This window comes from Ixodes scapularis, unplaced genomic scaffold, assembly GCF_016920785.2.
Source record: "Ixodes scapularis isolate PalLabHiFi unplaced genomic scaffold, ASM1692078v2 PGA_scaffold7__128_contigs__length_106722199, whole genome shotgun sequence".
NCBI classification, from domain to species: domain Eukaryota; kingdom Metazoa; phylum Arthropoda; class Arachnida; order Ixodida; family Ixodidae; genus Ixodes; species Ixodes scapularis.
Genome location: NW_024609882.1, coordinates 97121980 through 97141828, shown reverse-complemented (window position 1 = coordinate 97141828; position 19849 = coordinate 97121980). Strand labels below are relative to the sequence as shown.

Below are 19849 nucleotides of genomic sequence, written 5' to 3'. Positions count from 1 at the left end.
CCTTTTTGTGCGGTTCCACCTTCCCCTTTTGGCTCCTTGACGCCCTGGCACATTCTACGTGAACCGGGACACCCTGTTCAGCTACCACCGGGCCTCGGAGAGCTTCCTGCAGCAGGTGGTGTCTCTGTGTGTGGCCTCGCACTACAAGAACTCGCCCAACGACCTGCAGATGCTGTCGGACGCCCCCGCCCACCACCTCTTCGTGCTGCTGCCACCCGTGCAGCCTGATGCGAGGGCCCTGCCGCAGGTGCTCTGCGTGCTCCAGGTGAGTCCCCCCCGATCTGGAGTTTTTGGTCGATCCATTTTCAATCGATCGTTTTATCGCTTGTCTTCAATGTGTCGTCAAATCACCGATAATGGTTCTGTTGAAATTTGGGCAAGTTTGTTATGCAAGAAAAAGCTCAAAACCGGCAAAGATGGACAAAGCTAAAGACAGTTGCTCCTCGGTAAGCTCGACACATTTTGATAAAGAGACGATTCGAAATAAGAGAGTATGCGCGGGCGAGCTGGGCACCGATCGCACCGAAGAACCCCAGAGATGTGTGGACACAGAAAATGGAGACAAATGCAGCACCATTTAAAACACAACTTCAGATTTGCAACAGGAAAAGACATATCTGGAACACTTAACAACGACAGATGATCCGACAGAAAGGAAAACCCCCAAAACAACTCCCCCTAATCTTCCTAAAACAGAAAATCAACCCCTCTTCTTTCAAACCAGGCTTCCATGAAGTGAGAGCGGGAGAAAAAGTGAAAGCCGTTTACAACTCCCTGTAATGCCGAATTGGAGCGCAGCTCTTGAGGAGGAGGAGGGAACGGTACTAAGGGGAGGGTAGAACCCTCCTCCTCCTTCTCCTTCTCCCCTCATTCTTCAATATGCTCCGGGGGGTCACCTGACCTCAGGGGGAGGGGGTCACGTGACCTCGGGGGGGGGGGGGGGGGGTCGCGTGACTTCGGGGGGGAGGGGGGTCACATGACCTTGGGGTGAAGGTGACCCCTCCCCGCAAGGTCACGTGACCCCAAGGTCACGCGGCCTTGCGGGGTCACATGACCTTTGGGGTCACACCGGCAACGACGGCGACGCTGACGCCGCTCAAGCCGGAAACGGGCACCTAAGAGCTGCGCTCTAAGATAGAATAGAATTGACAGAAGAAGCAAACCTTGAGACACTCGTTGAAATAACAAAGCCACCCCTACGTTCACAGAAACTCTCGGTGAACAACCAAAGCTACCCAACTACATACCCAGAAACCTTTTCATTTCACTGTCGAAAAAGAGGGAAGGTTGGCTTATACAATTACATGAGCTGATAATTCACATTGTTTCTTTCAGGACTCTCCTCCCTCCCTCTCTTTGTGCAAAACTTGCATTCTCTCTCATTCAGGTTGACAGTTGTTACACTCTACCACATGCTTAGCTATTTCAGAGTGCTCCAGGATCCTGTCATTTAAACAGCGACCTGTTTGCCCCATGTACGAGAGCCCACAACGGAATATTGCATGCAACCCTTCCTTGGCAAATTACAGCTGGGTCCCTATGTTTCTTCTGACGTCCCAGGACAGACCCCGGAAAAGGGGTCATCTTCTCTAGTGTGTGTAATCTCACCAAGGTTACACCAAACTTGTTCGCCACTGCCTCAATGTTATGAGAACACCATGACAGAAGGCTCGAAAACTATATTTTTAAGACCGCTTTGTTTCTACAGGAACCGAGCTGAACTTTTGCTACAGTTTGGACACCGCACTGGAAATGATTTCTCGCAAATACAGTAAAACCTCGTTATAACAAAATGGGATGTAACAAACTAATGGATATAACAAAGCAATCATAATTCCCCTTGCTTGCTAATAGTGGAGAGATGGACATTGGCTATAACAAACTAATGGTTATAACAAAATAATTAGGACCGCTCCTTCAACTTTGTTATAACGAGATTTTACTGTACCCCATTTCCAAAAGACGTCCCACTTGCTTTTCGACCACCCTCTCAATCTAGTGTACGCAATGTATTGAACACAGACACAATGACAGCTCTTTTTTCAATTTTAGGATGACAACTGTCTATGTACAGCCAACAAAGCTTTTGCAGAATCTCTGCCGTATTTCCAGCAGAGACCTCTGTCTAAACACTAGATTAGATCCAAATACTGTATTTTGCCTTCACGGGGCCTCTCCTCTGAAGGTGAAGTCATAGCATTTCCCTTACACACTTTGCCTGATATGCTCTATTGCAAATCAAAATAGTGTCTACGTATTGGCGAACAACCACACTTCCAATCGAGACAGACCCCAGGAAATTACTGACGTGACAATCCATCTTGTTGAAAAATATCTTCGACAAAAAAATTGAGAAACCAATGCACACGCCCTCTTTTTAAATGATGTGTGAGCCTAGAAGTAAAACTCCAAAATGCTCATAGAACTGTCCACATCAATTCCAGAAGAGGACTGACACTTTATCATATGCTCTTCTCAAAAGCTCAGGCAGATCCATAGAATAATATAAATTCTTTATGCCTCAGCACTTCCCACGAAGAGGAATCAAAAGCTCAATCAATTGCTCAGGGTTTCTGAGCGACAAGAGACTATCAACTCCCGCGAGGCAGTTCTGCAGAAAAACTGACAAGAGCTTCTGCCAAGCTCCATTTTTATTTACCGCAATTCTTAAAGAGGGACACCACTTTAAATTTGCAATTTTTTTGAAAAAAAAAAAAGATGTTTTTAACTTTTATCTATTGTGGTTCAACAACTAACACTGCACAATCCTGCAAATTTTTATTGCAATATCTGAAATATTTACAATGAAATAAAACATTTTTGATAAGCCGACGATGCAAAATCAAATGTTGTGGAAATGTGAAACTTTTGTTTCCTTTTTTCCAACAGCTATAGCTCCACACCATTACGGCCTAGACAGATGGTCGTACTCTCGATGGAAATAGCATTGATTCATAGTTTCAGTACATTAAACATATTAGCTTGAGAGTGAACACTCTTCGGGCAAGTACACCATACAAGTCCAGCTTTCCCGTAGAAGGGGATATGCACATGGCTAAGGATCGAAAATCCCACCCTGATTAAACAGAAAAGGAACTAAACCCAACATTTGTTTATAGAACGTCACGTGGGTTTGTCTGCTTTGTATTTCGACCATGCTTGTCCCGCCCCCAATTGCTGGTTCGTGTATTGCGAGCATATCCAATTCCTCACCCGCTTCACAATCAATGTCCACATGTCGGTAACAAAATGACACTCGAAGAAAGCGTTTTAAGGGGTGACACTGGCTAGAAATTTAACTTTTGAACTACTCAAGTCAAATTTGGGGGTCTTACGTGCCAAACCAACGACGGGCATCTGGCACGCCCCAGCAGAGGACTGAGGATTAATTTCGACCGCCTGGGGATCTTTGGACATGCAACCGAAAGCTCGGTTACACGTCCAAATTCCGCAATAAGCCTCCGTCAGATTTATTTATTTTTTATTTATTTATTTCGATACCTTCAAGGCCACACGGCATTACAGAAGGGAGTGGGGAAAAAACAAAAGTACAAAAAATAGAATTCCACACATATTAGTTAACATAATAGTTTTCAATGGCAGACTTGAATGCAGGAGCGTCTGTGATTGTGGCGATGGAGGTGGGCAGGTGGTTCCAGTCATTAGTAGTTTTTGGGATAAAAGAATCAAAAAAGAGCTTCGTGCGACTGAAAGGAACGTTGACTTTATGGTGATGATCATTTCGATGGGATACATACGATGGTTCAGAAAAAAGCTCTTCACTTAGATGCTGGTTGTGATGATAAATTTTGTGAAATAAGGACAAACGAGATAATTTTCTACGTAATGAAAGATTCGGAAGATGTAAAGTTAGTTTCGTGGATGATACACTGGAAAAACGCGAGAAATTAGACAAAATAAAACGTGCGCCACGATTTTGTACGGATTCAATTTGATTAATTAGAAATTCATGGCCTGGGTCCCACACCGAACTCGCATACTCAAGCTTGGATCTAACGAGGGTCTTGTACAGTAGTAGTTTTAATGATGAAGGAGCCCTTGAGAAGTTGCGGCGTAAGTAACGTAGCATGCGATTAGCGTTGTTAGCAATAAAATTAATGTGAGTTTGCCAGGAGAGGTCAGATGTTATATGGACACCTAGGTACTTGTACGATGTCATCTGTTCAAGAACAGAACCAATGTTGTATTGAGGAAAGTTAGTACAGGCAGCTTTCCGTGAAATTCTCATTACTTTACATTTACTGGCATTAGGGTGCATTTTCCAGACGTCACACCAGTTAGTAATGGAATTAAGGTCAGTCTGAAGAATCTGACGGAGGCTTATTGCGGGCACCTCGGCCAGGATTCGAACCTGCCACCTGGGGATCCGTAGGCCGGCGCTCTCGCCTCGGAGCCACCGAGGCGGCTGAACTACTCAAGTGATCGGAATGAAATTTGCGGGGGAGATTTAGCGTCAGATGTAGTTGCATTGTGCGAACTTTCAGCTCTTTAGGACAACTTTACATACCTGCATAAGAAGATGTGTCACTCTTTATTAAGAAATCTATGATATGCAAATGAAGCTATTAAGTACCATTTGACTGCTAGAATAGGAAGTGGGGGATGTGGAACTTCGGGTTATCTAGTTTTTATAACTCAAATGTAAGTATTTCAGGAACGGTGAGCACCTCAAAATATAAGATGCATATCTGTTCTATGTCAGTTCTTGGAAATATGTTTTTTTCTTTTTTCCAACGAAGACTTCTTCTTAAAACAAAATAAAGTAGATAGCCCAATTCCCCAGTAAATTTCAGTTCGGAAACATCTTGATTCTGGTATCAGAATACTTTTACCTTCGAACAAAAGATTCCTTCGCGTGAAATTTGCAACAAAAAGCAGAACTTAAAAAAAATGCATTCAAACATTGAACTTCTTTACTTTGTTACTGCCTCACAATCTGTAGAAAATATTTTATATCAACGTAACTATTTGGCGTACGGTTATCAAATTTAGTGTCAGGGTGTATAATTAGTTTCTAAAACCAAAAACCTCAAAAATTAAATAGAATTTTTTTTTTTTTTTAAACATTTAAATTTAGGCCCATGTCCCCCCTTAAGCCCGGACTCACTCAGCGTAGCCATGCAGGAGATTGAGTGTAAGCAGAAGACACCACATCTGCTCTTGGTGCCTTTTAGTTGCCACCACCACCAGTGAGAGCAAATGGAGTGGTGTGGAAACTTCAGATAAGTTTTTCTCAGTTTCACTTTTTTGCAGCAACTTTCGTTTTAAGAAATCTATCATTTCAAGGAATCGCAGAATTTACTCTTTGTGTGGATGTTTCTGAACTAGAATTTAATGAGCATTGTGGCTAGATTTTTAATTTTCTCTTTAAATGAACTTATTGCCAAAAAGTATGGTTTTGATGAGTAGAAAATGCCCCATTATGTGGAACACTTTTCAGATTGACATTTTTATAGAAAAAGTGTAGATTTCAGGGTAAAAATTAGATAGCCGCACCCCCCCCCCCCCCCCCCCCCCCCTTATGTTCTAGTTGTATCGAATGACACAAGCTGTGGGGTAGTGATTAAAGAAAAGAGCATGAAGTTTAATGGGGCGTCCTTAAAATAGCCTACGGTGGCACTGCTCACGGTGCGGCAGGTTGCCAGAGTAGCAGCACCGTTACACTAGTTACAGCTGAAGCTTAGAAATGCTCAGTATCTTGCAGCAATTTTATATGATAGATTTCCTTGCCAAGTGAGGCGACTTACATCAATAGCTGTAGACCTCCCCAATAGCTTATTGGAAAATTGCCGTACGGAGATAAAATGTCTTACTATACTGCATTTAGGCAGTGAAATGAATTTCAGAAAATTGGGAATCTAACAAATATGCACTCCAATAAACCCAGGCTTTTGTGCAAAAAATAAACTTTGAAAAGCACCCTCCGAGTTTGGCGTGAAATAAACACGGAAAATACAGAATCCTACTTATATATCAACTTTTTTGTAAAAATGACCACTCGTAGGGGGGGGTGCAACTTATAGACCGGAGCTAATGGTAGTTCAACGGGGCCTGGAACGAAACGGGCAGCCAGGAACGACGCGTTTCTAGAATCGTGACCCTCCCCTTCGCAGGTGTGCTACGAGGGCGGCATCTCCCGGGCCAGCGTGTCGGACAACTTTGCTCGGGGCAGGAGGGCCCACGGGGACCTCATCCCCTGGACCGTGTCCCAGCAGGTGAGCACACCTCCTCCTCTCCCTCGGGCTCTGCGTAGCTCAGGTGCTCGGGGGATAAATTTGCGATACTCGCAGAATCATACTCTGGGGAATTTCCTGGTTGCGGTTACACGTTTTGTTTCCTACGTCCATCCATCGCACATTCGTCTCACTCCCCCCCCCCCCCACACATGTCACACACGTCCCATCGCCTGTCGCACGGCTTGGCCTTTCTACGCCAAAAGAATCGGGGAGCCGTCGCAACAACGGCAGCAGTGCTTAGACATACACACGGAATACTTGGAAAACCTGGCATAGTTTTCTTCTCGTCAGATTTTTAAAGTGATGGCTTTATACCGTATTTATTTGAATATAAGGCGAGGCTTTTTTACAAAATCCGTAATCCCAAAGCCATACCCCGCCTTATATTCGAAGCTCAGTATAGCAATATGACATTTTTTTTTCTTTTTCTTAGGTCCTTCACTGCCCCCTCGCCTTATAATTGTGACCGCCTTATATTCGAACAGATACGGTACTGTAAAGTTCAGAAAGAATGTGCACCCAAAATGAAGAGACAAATGGCAAAAAACATGAGGTGGGCTATCTTCAGGTATGCCACAGCAAAAGTTGATGAAAAATTAACGATCAATAGCGGGGCACCTGCTACAAACCATGTGACGTGAGAACTGGTACTCCAGATCGCGGACACCGCAAATTATCGTTTCACGATGCGATAAACACGCAAGATTCACTACAAAGTGCCTTGTTGTGGGAAAGGATGCTGTAAGTTGCGGACGCAGCAGATTCACATCTTGCATTGTGAAGGACTCGTGGAAACCCTTTGAGAACTTGCACCTCACGGGAACTAATAATGCAAATCACGGATGCAGCAGATTCAGGTTTTATGGTGCAATAAACACACGTGTAACTCGCAACAAACTTACTTGTGACGGGAACCGATATTGCGCGCACAGATCGCGGACAAAATGCGGGAATCCGCTACAAACTCGTATGTCACGAGAATAAATACCACAGATCGCGAACGCAGCAGAATTGTATTTCACAATGCAATATGCGCATGGGACCATCTCGTGGCTACGGGAATTGATGTCGCGCACGCAGGCCGTGAACAAAAACGCTGGAATCTGCTACAAACTTTCATGTCACGGGAATGGATACTGCAGATCGCAGACACAGCAGATTCACATTTCACGATGCAATATCAGTGATGTGATTGCTGCGCCAAGTGTGCCAAACTGCACTAAGGGGCTAACCCTGATACATCTTGGTACATTTTGCCAAAATATGGGTAATCTGTGCCAAGCCGGCGCCAAAGGACCAATTTTGTTCGCCTTTCAAAACCAAAACTAAACTGAGTACCGTAGTCGAGCATGCGTGAATTAGGTGGTGCAAGCCGCTGCTTGACATAAAATACCCTGCATCAATCGTCCATCCTGTCTTGCATGGTTTTTCCCGCCGTGTCTCGTTTCGCGTTTTCGTCGTCTCGTGGGTCTCGTTTCGCGTCTTTTTAAAACTTTTGCAACTATAGATGCAAGTATATGCGGACGCTCCGACGCTAGCGTGCCGGGTACCAGCCCTGCCGTCATGCTGTGAAACGAAACCACGTTGTTGCATGGCGGGAGTGAGCTGAAGCACTCGCTCCTGAAAGCAACGGCCGTGGGAAAACTATCTTTGGTCCCTGCCTAGCAGTCACCGTGGTTGCATGACGTCAAGTGTTGCCGTCCCCGGGTCGCTGCAGATAGGGCGCTTTCTAAACTGAAACGTAAGGACTGGTGCAAGGTCATCAACATTCATGTTTTTGTTTAAATCATATGCTACTACAAAAGTCCCTCTTTAACTCGGACTGCTGTGTCTAAGTATTAATTACCTAGGTTTCTTTCGGTGGGCTTTCTTTCGAAAGGAACCTCGGACGTGAAAAATCTGCCGCGAAAGAAAGTTGGCGAAGAGAAGTGAGCTAAAGCAAAGAAGCCAATGTCTGCACGCTGAAGCCGTACAGTGCGCTTGTTTGTCTCGAGTTCAGTCGTTGGACACAGCGCTACAAGAACTTTTTGACCCTGGCTCACAATGTCTTGCATCAGTGCGCTCAGGTTCTTTTTTTTGTGTGTGTGTTTAGCTTGTACCTTGTTTGCCGACCTGGCAAGCACGCCCTGCTGGACCGTTTTTTGTTGTATGCTGGACATTTGGCATACAATTTTGGGAGCCTATTGGCGACGGAGCGGGGTGGCATGGTTTCGGTTTCGATCGAACGGCCATTGTCTGCTTGCGCGACGAAGCACGTGCAACTGCAACCTGCCGAAGTTGCCCTCACGTGTATGTGAACTTGATTGCACGACAGAGGCACCAGCCGGGACGCTTGCAATCCATTTCTTTACGTTTGCTTAATTTTGACGAAAATCTGACACGTCGGGAACTAGTAAAATGGTGGCCAGCGGTTTTTCGGAATTGCTCGGCAATGCCTACAGCACTGTACACTTGTGGGATGTCTCAATGTCTCTTTGGACACATTAAAAGTGGACATTCATTACTTGCCAAAGGCAAAGCGAGGATTACAGCAGCCTTGCAGAAAGTTTGGAAAAGCAAAAAGAAAAGCACCCACTAGTTGTAATGCACCTTTTTCTTGTGTACAATTTTGCATTGCACTGCAGTAGTTACGTGTTTCATCAGTCCGAGAGTGCTTCAATTTATTATATTATATAACTAGTTAACGTAATGCTGTGACGTTTAGTACTAAGCTGCTCATTTTGAAATAAACTTTTATGTGTGCAGTTTGGTTCTTATTTATCTATTGTGGGTACATGTATATGTCTGATTTAACTGAAGCATTGCAAAGTATGTCATGTCACCGGCATTTCACTTACGTGTTAAAAGACTCAGGTGGTCTAACCTGACCATAATTTGTTAATTGCAGTGAGCAAAGTTCCCTTCATTTGTCCAGCACTTAAAGCAATTCTTTTTTTTTTTTTTTCTAAGGATATCTGCTTCAAAAGCCACTTCTGCTGCTCCAAATCACTGCTTTGGCTGCTCCGAAAGGTGCTCCAAAATGGCTTAGGCCAATCACATCACTGCAATATACACACGGGAACAACTCGGCGTGTTAGGGGAGCCGATATTGCGCACGCAGATTGTAGATAAAAATGCATGAACCCGCTATGAACTCGCTTATCAGACGTACAGTACAGCAGATCGCGCAACAAATGCGATTCCCGTCGGACATCACTTGACGTCCAACGGGAATCGGGGGCTGGGCAATGTTTCGGAATTTCTGTGTTACAGATATTTAGCCAGAAAACCGGCATGGGCGCGGTGGTGGGTGTTCTCTCGGAACTTTACGGTAGGCGACAGGGGCGTAGCCAGGAGCTTATGGGGCTTTAGCCCTCCCTGTACACTGAACTCGCAATCTGCGGATGGGGAACTGCATATGTTTGCAGTCTTTCCACTTTTAATGCGTTAGCATTAGTGCCCTTGTACATGCGCCGACCTTGGACGGTTCGGAGCATTCAAAGTTCGCAACATCGCCACAGGATGGCTCAAAAGCCCCATTGGCTGTGGAGACTGGCTAGGAAACACCTTCTGCAAGCACCAACAGATGGTGGCGGGGTGCATATTTCGAGAGGCTAGGCGATAGGACGCGTAGCAATGGAGGGCGCACTGGATTGGCTGGTTATAGTGAGCGACGCCCCGTTGAACACCTAGCAACCGAAGATCGCAGGTGACGTCCCCTTTGCCAATTTCGGCGCTGTGCAGTGGGAGATGGCTGGTGCATCACTGGGCGCTTGTCTCCCCCGCCCCCCTTGGGATGCCCCGCCGTCCCCCACTCTACCTCAATTGCTACGTTTTACATCACACTCTGTATAACCAGCCAGTCCTGTGTGGTTGTCGTCGTTACACGTCGTATCGCCTAGCCTCTTGAAGTAAGCGGCCGGGGTGTGGGTGCACGCTTTACACGCCATTGGAAGGTCCTGCCTCCGGCTTTGCAGACCTGTGGATGCACTTGGGCTGCGGTTTTGCTGTTTGACCTGCCACGCCATTCTTGATGCGCAGTCGTCTCACCATGTCACCGGGCTGCGAGCGCACAGTGTCGTCGCTCTTTTATGCGCACGTATTACACGACAACAAAAGGGCTCTGCCGTTTTTCGTGCATCGTGCGCACGTTCTTTATGCTCACGCTAACTCACCTGAGCTTCTTGCAACAGGGAGGAAAGGGGTTTCGGGAACATTGACCCCCCCCCCCCCCCCCCCCTGGAGAAGTGCCGAGAGGCTGCATTCACTGTGCTTCGTTATATATACCAACTGCGTGAAATGCTGACGTGTTTCTTGGAGAGTCAGCATAATGGCAGCGGCGATTTCGGCCCTTTTTTTTTTTTTTTTTTCTCTCATTCAGACGGATTCTTGTTCCTCAACAAAACAAGGCTTTACTATGCTATCTTCATTCTTTTTTGTAGTCGCACACGTCCGGTGACCTTACGCTTGCGGTTGCGTCATTTGAATAGGATAGGTGTTTCGCAGATTGTGAGGTCCATAATTAAAGATTTTGAAGGGGCAGGTGATTATCAGAAAATTCTGTAATCCTATTTTTGTGGCTAAATATCTACAGTTGAAACTCGATTTTATGAAACCCGATTTTACGAATTTCCCGATTTGACTAAGAATATATATTTGACAGCTTGAACCAGGGGAAGATATAGAGAAATTGAGACAGGAGAGAATAGACAGCTGACTACTAACGATTATTTAGTGGGAACTTCTTTTTTCTTGCGTGTTTTCAGACACCAACAAAAATTATTAAATATTAAAACCTATTATACTAATATAATAATGCATGTGTATGTTTACAAAATTTTCACATTACCTAAACCTAAACTAATATTTTAAATTCACCCGCCACAAGCTCATACTGCCATTTTCTGGACCGTGACGCACCATAGATATTGTCTCTCCTTTTTGTGAATAGTGATGGACGGGGTGCTCACGCACCCACTCGCTTGTTCTTCGATAGCTAGCGCCTCGAGCATCTCGCGCGCATGAGTATTATTATTACTGGCTAGGATGGTTATGTCCTTGAACGCTGCACTGCAGTGGCAAGTCCTGCAATGAGCTGCAAGATGCCCTGCCGACGTTCCTTTAAGGGATGCTGCGTGCTCGCGGGCTCTGTCGTTAATGCATCGGCCCGTCTGGCCGATGTAGCACTTCCCGCATGAAAAGGGAATGTTGTAAACCACTCCTGTCATGCATGGTACATATTGTGTTCTGTGGGCAATGTTGCACGTTTTTTCTTTGCCTGTTCTGTTGTTAACTCGTCTGCACAGGGAGTACGCTTTGTTAGGCGCGGAGCATGCTACTTGGATCTCATTCCTCGCGGCGATCTTTTTCAATTTGTGCGTAATCCCGTGAACGTATGGTAGCACAGCGATCTTCCTTCGGGTTTCCTCGTTTACTTTTTTGCCCGACTTTGCACTCTTCAAGTTTCTGCAGATGGTCTCACAAACGGGTACCAAGATACTTGTTGGGTATCCCGAATTCCGTAATCGTGACATCTGTTTTTCAAAGCTCTGCCCTATCTGGTGTTTACATGATTCGTTTAAGGCAGAAACTAACGCCGTGCTGGCGATACCTCTCTTAATAGTTCTTGAGTGGCCAGAGGTAAACGGCAGAAACCCTTTTGCTGACCGGGGTTCGTACCTCCAGCAAACGTGCCCTTGTTGGAAAATTAGCGCGAGGTCTAGGAATTTGATATTTTTGTCCACAGGTGATTCATGTGTGAACACCAATTCGGGGCAACTTTCTTGAAACACTTGCAGAATAGTATCCTTGCATTCTTCACTCTGGTCGTCACCTTCTGTGGCACAAAGTACTAAAAAATCGTCCACATATCGGAAGATGGCTGTGACCCTTGTATCTGTCAGATTACTTGCGATGATCTTTCCGCATGCCCCCAGGAATAAGTCACACAATTGCGGCGCTACCCGAGACCCAATACACACTCCACTCTTTTGCACATATTGTTGATCTTGAAAGTCTACTACAGTGGAAGTCAAATATACACCTAATAGTTCCAAGAAGGTGCTCACACTTAGTCCAGCAGTATTCTGAAACGCTGTAGAGCCCTGCTCCTCGATGGTGGATCGGAGAATTGCCATGAGTCTTCTGTGTGGGATTGAGTAATACATATCTTGGATATCGATGGAAAATCCAGATGTGACGCTTTCTCCATTCTTCTTAAGATATTCAATTAAATGTTCCGAATTCTTAATTCTGTACGGATCGTCGGATTCTATCAAGGACAACTGTTTCGCCAGGAACGTCGACAAATGGACTTGCCAGGTTCCTCTTTCCGACACAATGGCCCGAAACGGTATGCCTTCCTTATGTGTTTTTGCTGAGAAAAAAACTTGCAGGTGTCCCTTCTTCGTTTTCTTTATTTTTGTGCTGAGGCTGTTAAGCTCGTTGTTATCATTATATTAGTATAATAGGTTTTAATATTTAATAATTTTTGTTGGTGTCTGAAAACACGCAAGAAAAAAGAAGTTCCCACTAAATAATCGTTGGTAGTCAGCTGTCTATTCTCTCCTGTCTCAATTTCTCTATATCTTCCCCTGGTTCAAGCTGTCAAATATATATATACAAGTATGTACCAACAAGCTCCACTATCAACCGTTACTCATTGACTAAGAACTTTAGATTTCTTCAACAGTTGTTCGTAGGCTTTTATGAACTCGAGATAACGAAACAAACTTGACCACAAAACTTCTCTTGACGACGTATTCTGGAAAAAAATATTCATAGTAAAAGAAGTTTTTCTAAAACTATGGCATCTAGAATGTCTGGCAGCGTGCTATTGGCGTAAGAACGGTACAATCAAGGCCGTGGAGGCATCCTCATTTTGGTTCTTAGGGACTTATAAACCGAAGCTGCACAGAAGGACACACTGCGCATTTCCTACCCGGCTTTGAATCGGTTTTACCAAATGGCTACAGCAACGGAAGTTGCTCGACGCCACGTGCGACTGGCGGCAGCATGGATGCCTCCTTTGCCGCTTTTGCCACGACCGGTTTTGTAACGCGAGCAAGAACAGTCGTCACCCAGTTGCTGGGAAGAGCTTCGTTGGCGAGATGAGGTGGCCGCAGATGGGAGGGAACTTGGACGACTTTGTGAACGCAGACACGGCGAGCGTTCTTGACAACGTGGAAATAGTGCAGCTTGTTTCGTAGCACAAGAGGAGCCTGTGCACCCTCTGCTCACAAAGCGCGCTTAGACAAAAATCACGAGCTTTTTCACTAGGCAATAAATTTGTCGTTCTCTGCAAGATTTTGTTTTTCGTCACTCGCAAGCAGCGGGGCTCTGGCTCATTCGCGAGCTTGTATGCACTTTTTTTTAAAGTTTGGCCCGTGGACTGCGGAAATGTCATACCACTGTAGTTTGTGGGATGCTGCTGCATTGATAGTTTTGATTGAATTCTATGCTCAATAAATGACTTTCTCAATTTTATGAAGTTCCAAATTTAAAATTTGCGGGTCCCGGTGGCTTAAGCTAAAAAGCGAGGTTCGACTGTATGACATAAGAATTCTAAAACATCGCCCACCCCCTATTTCACGCGGTTGACGCGATTCTCGTCGAACATTGCGCAACGTCGAACGGGAGTTTCATCAACCTCGTGATCTGTAGCACCGGTGCGTGTGACGAGCGAGTTCGTAGCGCGCTGGTGCTTTTTTGTTCGCGACCTGCACGTGCAATCTTGGTTCCCGTGACTCGCAAGTTGATCCCGTGCGTTCATTGCATCGTGAAATGCAAGTTTGCTGCATCCGCGATCTGCAATATCCGTTCCCGCGACATGCGAGTTTGTAGCGGGTTCTCGCAGTTTTTGGCCACGAATCTGCACTTGCAATATCGGTTCCCGCGTGCCCTTTGCACCCTGAAAAGCGAATCTGCGGTGTCCGCATTCCGCGATATCTTTCTCCCTGACGCAGGAGTTTGTAGCAAATTCCCGGGTGTTTATGGCATCGTGAAACTCGAATTTGCCGTGTCCGCAATCGGCGGTATCAGTTTCTGTTTCACATGGTTTGTAGCAGATGCCCCCTTGTTTCACCACCATTTTTGTTATAAACTTTCGTTTTTGCATTTGTAGAGGTAGCCCACCCCATGTTTTCCACCATTTATCTCTTCATTTCGGGTGGGCGTCCTTACGTCCCTCAAGGTAGAGTGGGCGATGACTGGCAACTTGGGATATTGTGGTTTACTTTTGCTTGCGCTGCCCCGCTTGCAGAGCATTGCACTGTGGGAATAGGTTTACAGTTTCAGAGTTCACACGTAAAGTGACAAGCAGCAGTGGCTAGTCTGAGCCAACAAGCCTCGCATACCAGTGTTGCAATGTTTGGGTTTTCTTGAACATATGCTGCAGCTGTGGTGGAGAATGTTTGTGCTCATTGTAGGGTGTGAAGCTGCCATAACTTGCTTTGATCTAGCTGATAATATGAGCTTCGGGGTCTACTTGTTTTATATCATTTACTAGCACAGCGTCTGCTCTTGTTTAGCTTCTGTGTTCCTCTAGCTCCAGAAATGTTTGTTCTTTGTTTTGAAAGTTGCTGGCCACTTTGTGTGAGCTTAGAGGCCATTGATGCAATTTGTGGTTTGTCTGCAGTTCCAAGACGAAGAGTTTGCTGGCTTGGCTGGGGCTCGCATTGTGAGGATTGCAACTCATCCCGAATACCAGAGGGTAAGTTTCTACTATAAAATAATTGCAAAAGAATTTGTACTTTTATTTACTTTTTTTTTTTTGTACACTCAAATGCTTTGGTATTGTGACAAGCATGTAGTGCCCTCTCCCGTCCACTCGTCGATGGCCGCCAGGCTTGGCGGGTGGACGGGAGAGGGCGCTACATGCTTGTCACAGAGAACACCTTTGCTGCGAAACAGTTTGTTTAACGAGGTAGACAAAGTGTTGTGTGTTTCTACTTCAATTGCTTTTTAGTGAATAGAATACACTGCCCTGCAATGTATAAAGGACCACTGCTACGGGTATTTCGGGTAGAAAGTAACCAAGTTTGTGTAACCCATTGTGCAAATGTCACAAATAACACGCTCAAGAGCATCATATAATTGCCGGTCACGACTGGCTCAGAGCTATAACCGTGCGTACATGGCCGAGAAACAGTCGTCTGTGGTAAGGACCGAAACCCGAGTGACCTCTATTCAGAATCCTCGCAACGAAGATAACATCGCTACCTAGCGCTTGCGCTAAGCAGCGACACATTGCGTACCGTGTCGCGCTAGTCACGCATCTCCATCGTGCATTTTGAGAATGAAAGACTCGATATACAACAATGTCCACAAGTTCAGTCGTACCCAAGCTTTCACTCTTTGCCCGTGTCACGTAAAATGGTCTTGAGGCATGGCACCATCGCCGCCACCTTGAATCCTGCGGCGAGGTAAGCTGCTGGCAAAGAGCATCGCAACTCGCAGGGCTCCGTGAACAGGGGCTGCAATGGCCGTCCTTCCCGACGTGTCTTGCGCCGTAACGTCCTACCACCGCGGGTCTGGAGTGCCAAACGGTGCCAAGTGCCGGCGACTGCGCCGAACTACTCCCGCTGATGTCTTCACCATGTACTGGTCCAGTCTCTGTTTGGGCCGGACCGAGCAATTTGGCGATGCGAGAAATATTGTCCAACCATGCGTCTTCCCCCATGGAAAAAAATCAAAGGCACTGAATGCGAGGATGCCGATCGAGGTTTGTTTCTTGTCTTCCCGCGACGGCCAAGCAGGAATTGGAGCTTCCCCTAGCTTGGGGACTCTGATTCGAAGACGTCGGCTGAAGAAGGGTTGCGATGGACTGCTTTCACTGCTCCGTGGCACTTTTCGGTACTCGGGAAGCACCTCGTGTGGGGTCTGGTACTCGAGAGCTCCTTCATCGTGTGCACCATTCTCTCGACTTCCCCATTTGTGGATATGGTGGAACCCCGGTTAGACGACTTTCACAAGACTGTGCGGATACATACTATCCACGGGCCTTATAATCCAGAAAACAATGATTATAACTTTGGCGATTAGCCTCTTGCGACAAAAACATGTGGAACTTCTCTACCGTATTTACTCGCATAATGAACACACTTTTTTTCCCAAAAAATTGACACATATTTGGCGTTTATTACACGGGGTAAAATTTTTGCATGGACACACTTCGTGCAAATGTCATGTTAGGTGCCAATACGACACGGCAAGGTACTGTGGCACGTTTCCAGTGATGAAGGCGCACCCATGGCTGTTCGGGGGCGCGCCACAATAACCATGCTTTATAAATTGCAAACCTCTTTAGGGCGCTTTCGGGGTGCCTTTTGCCTAAGGAAAAGCGACCTACGAAGCTCACTCAGCACGAAAAGCAACACGGCCGTTCTTAGGGGATATATATTGCTAGTATCCGGCGGGCACGCTCAGGTACAATCGGTTACTACGCGTATAAGAACTCGTACGAAGTCCAAGCCCCGACCGCCGAAGCCCGCTCGCATGGATCAAGTTTTGTTCACGGAGAAAAGAACTTCTACAAAGTCCGACCGCCAAGCCTGCTTGCACGGATCATGTTCATGTTTTGTCACGGAGACAAGAACTCGTACGAAGTCCAACCACCGGCCCCCGAGGCCCGCTCGCACAGGTCATGTTTCGTTCACAGAGAGGCTACCAGACACTCGCAGCCTACAGCACAGCGTGCACCTGTGCCATTCTGTTGCGGATCAAATAAGCGCATTTACCCAGAGTATATTAGGCCTAACCACTTCCACGATTTCACTGTCCAAAATTGGACCACAGAGGACGGCTTGTTTGTTGACATCAGTGCATCCGATAGGCGAAAAATGTTCGGGGCTCAGCAATTCTTTGACCCAAGCTTCATCAAGTCTGCGCGACACTCGGTTTCACGGTTGATCAGTTCCGTAACTACCACTACGCACTTGCGGCCATTACGAGAGCAGCTTGGCTTGACTTGGCCTGACCGCTTGGTGGCGAATGAAAATTGGCTTGGTGGCCTGCTAAATTGGACCCAATTCGAGACTCGCGGATCTGAAAATTGGAGGTGCGTTGATTACGGGAGAGAAAAAAAAAGTCAAAATATTGATGCCCGTTGTGGGGGGTGCGTTTATTATGCGAGTAAATACGGTAATTACTTAAAAGCAATAACCTGCTCAGTGAAAAAGAAAATGAAGCCTTCAGATTTATTTATTTATTTGATACCTACATCGCCCGGCGGGCATTACAGTAGGCAGGACAGAAATACACAAGCGAAACGAGCAACAAGAAAAATAACAAATCGTACGGGAGAAACATGCCGATATATGCTACATTAATATGAGAACACGATCAACAGCAAGCAGAGGCCGAAGAAAGTAAACCGTGTGAACAGACTACAATAACATGGTTTCATCAAAAAAGGATTGAACGTTGGGAAGCTCTACCAGTGAGTCGGGCAACATGTTCCAGTCACTAATTGTTTTAGGGGAAAAGTTAACGTTTCAGGATGTCTGTGTATGTGAAAAGTTCTTTGCACTGACTACCTTGGTTGGGACATAAATATTTACTAATTCCAGCATTTTATTTTTAAAGATATTCCACAAGGTATTCACATCAGTGGACACACTGTGCACTTCAAAATCAGACAAAAAAAATCATGAGATCAAAACTCATACTGTCATAATCCCCTCTATTGAACATGTATGTCTTTTGGGGTGGGTTTTTGTATCTGGGCACTTTCAAACATTTCAGGAATGCTACATCTGCCTCGTGATCTCTTATTCCTGGCACTACTGAAACAGAGGTTATTGATGGGAATCTATTACAAAGAATGATATCCAAAACACTTAAACGACTAAAGTCAACCATTGTGGGTTCAGTAACAAACTGACACAAATCAGTCATTAATAATGTTTGAATATGTGGCATGGAGCAACAATAAATTTCACGGGACGCTGATCTCTCCAAGGAACATCTGGTAGATAACTATCGCCACCCAGAACAACATAACCTAGTGCAACAACAGAAAGTGCAATATACAATGAGATAAATCTCAAGCTTACCTCTCTGATAACCTGGAACGCATACAAACCCACGCAGCCCGATTCATCGCATCAGCTTATACTCATGACATCAGTGTGACCCAACTTAAAGAAACTCTAGAACTACCCTTACTGTCCAGTCGAAGATTGAACTCTCGGTTATGTTTATTGCATAAGTTCTACTATAACTATCCATACACCCATACCACCCCTCTTGCTCCTCCAGACCGAGTATCATCACGCCTTAATCACAGTCAATGCATCAAGCGTATTGCAGGCAAAACGCTTGCCTTCAACACTTCCTTTTTCCCTCATGCAATAGCCATCTGGAACTCCCTTCCCGACGACATTGTAGTCATCACTGACCCAATAAAGTTTCGCCAGGAAGTCTCTTTACACAACCACTAACCATTCCCGACTAAACCATATCAGTACTTTGTGTTTTTTACTATTGTTATTTTGACTCTCTCCTTTTCCTATTTTTGTCGTTTTCAAGTGTCAAAGTGTATTTTAGTTCTCGTCTACTCCCCCCCTTATGTAATGCCCCACCCGGGCCCTTAAAGGGGCGGTGCAACGATTTTATGATTAAAAGAATTTGCATCTCGCCATTTTTACGTTGTTTATCGTGTCCCAAAGGATAGAAAAAACACTTCCTTAATTAAAAATGTTGCGATTCCGCTGCATAATCGCAAAGCAAAAGTCGAGATTTTTCCCCCACCTGCAGCCCCAAGTGGCAGCCGAAGGAACTGCGGCGGAAAGATTACGTGACCTCGCTCGGCTCTCAGCTGCAGCATAGCGCCCGCTAATGTCAGCAGAGAGAGGGAGGAGAAGCGTCCTCCGAGATAGCACACGGGAAGCTACACGGCACTCCGAATGACGTCACTGGGAGTGCGACCAGGTGTGACCCTGAAGACTGGGAGTGAGTTGAGGAGTGCCCGAAATACCAATCTTTATATTTTTTTTACGCAACAACTAGGACACGCAGGCAAAATCGGTTTTCTGTTCTTTACTTCAGAAGTGACAGAGGACAACTTCCAGAAACCTTTGACCGAAGTCTGAAAATTGTTGCACCGCCCCTTTAAGGATAAATAAATGGAATGGAATAAATGGTTGAGCAGTGCTCGATGGGGGCCTATAACCAACAGTTAAGCATTCACCTCGGGAGAGGAAAATCTTAGGCCACACCATTTCACAAGACACTCTGGTAATATCTGCAGGAATGCTATACAGGCTTTGATGAACAAGCAAAAGTTTACCACCACCGTGATTATCTCTATTGTTACGGTAGACAACAAAGTTTGGGGGGAAGACCTCAGTGTTCAAAAAACAGATGGATCAAGCCATGACTCAGTTCTAATAACAACGTCCGGAGTGGTGATTCCGAACACTTTGGCAGTTTACAATAAAGGTAATGTTATGGACTGACGCTGACAATGTCGCAGAAACAGTTTAAAATTGCTATCGATTACATTCTATGACGGTTTGGGAATCCATATCATAGATGTATGGGGTTGGCCCAATCGAGAGTTTATTAAATCTAAGCTTGAACAGAGGCTTTTTAAATTTGGCAAAATTGAGTAG

General features: G+C 45.5%; 1 protein-coding gene across 1 annotated transcript in view; it reads left to right on the top strand.

Moving 5' to 3' along the window:
* Positions 1–19849, top strand: part of LOC8025667 (RNA cytidine acetyltransferase) — a 98340-nt gene that overhangs the window by 31116 nt on the left and 47375 nt on the right. The window contains exons 10-12 of the mRNA XM_029989704.4: positions 52–265; positions 6135–6236; positions 14872–14946. Coding sequence (XP_029845564.2) covers positions 52–265; positions 6135–6236; positions 14872–14946 — 391 coding nt within the window. The remainder of the gene's footprint in view (positions 1–51; positions 266–6134; positions 6237–14871; positions 14947–19849) is intronic.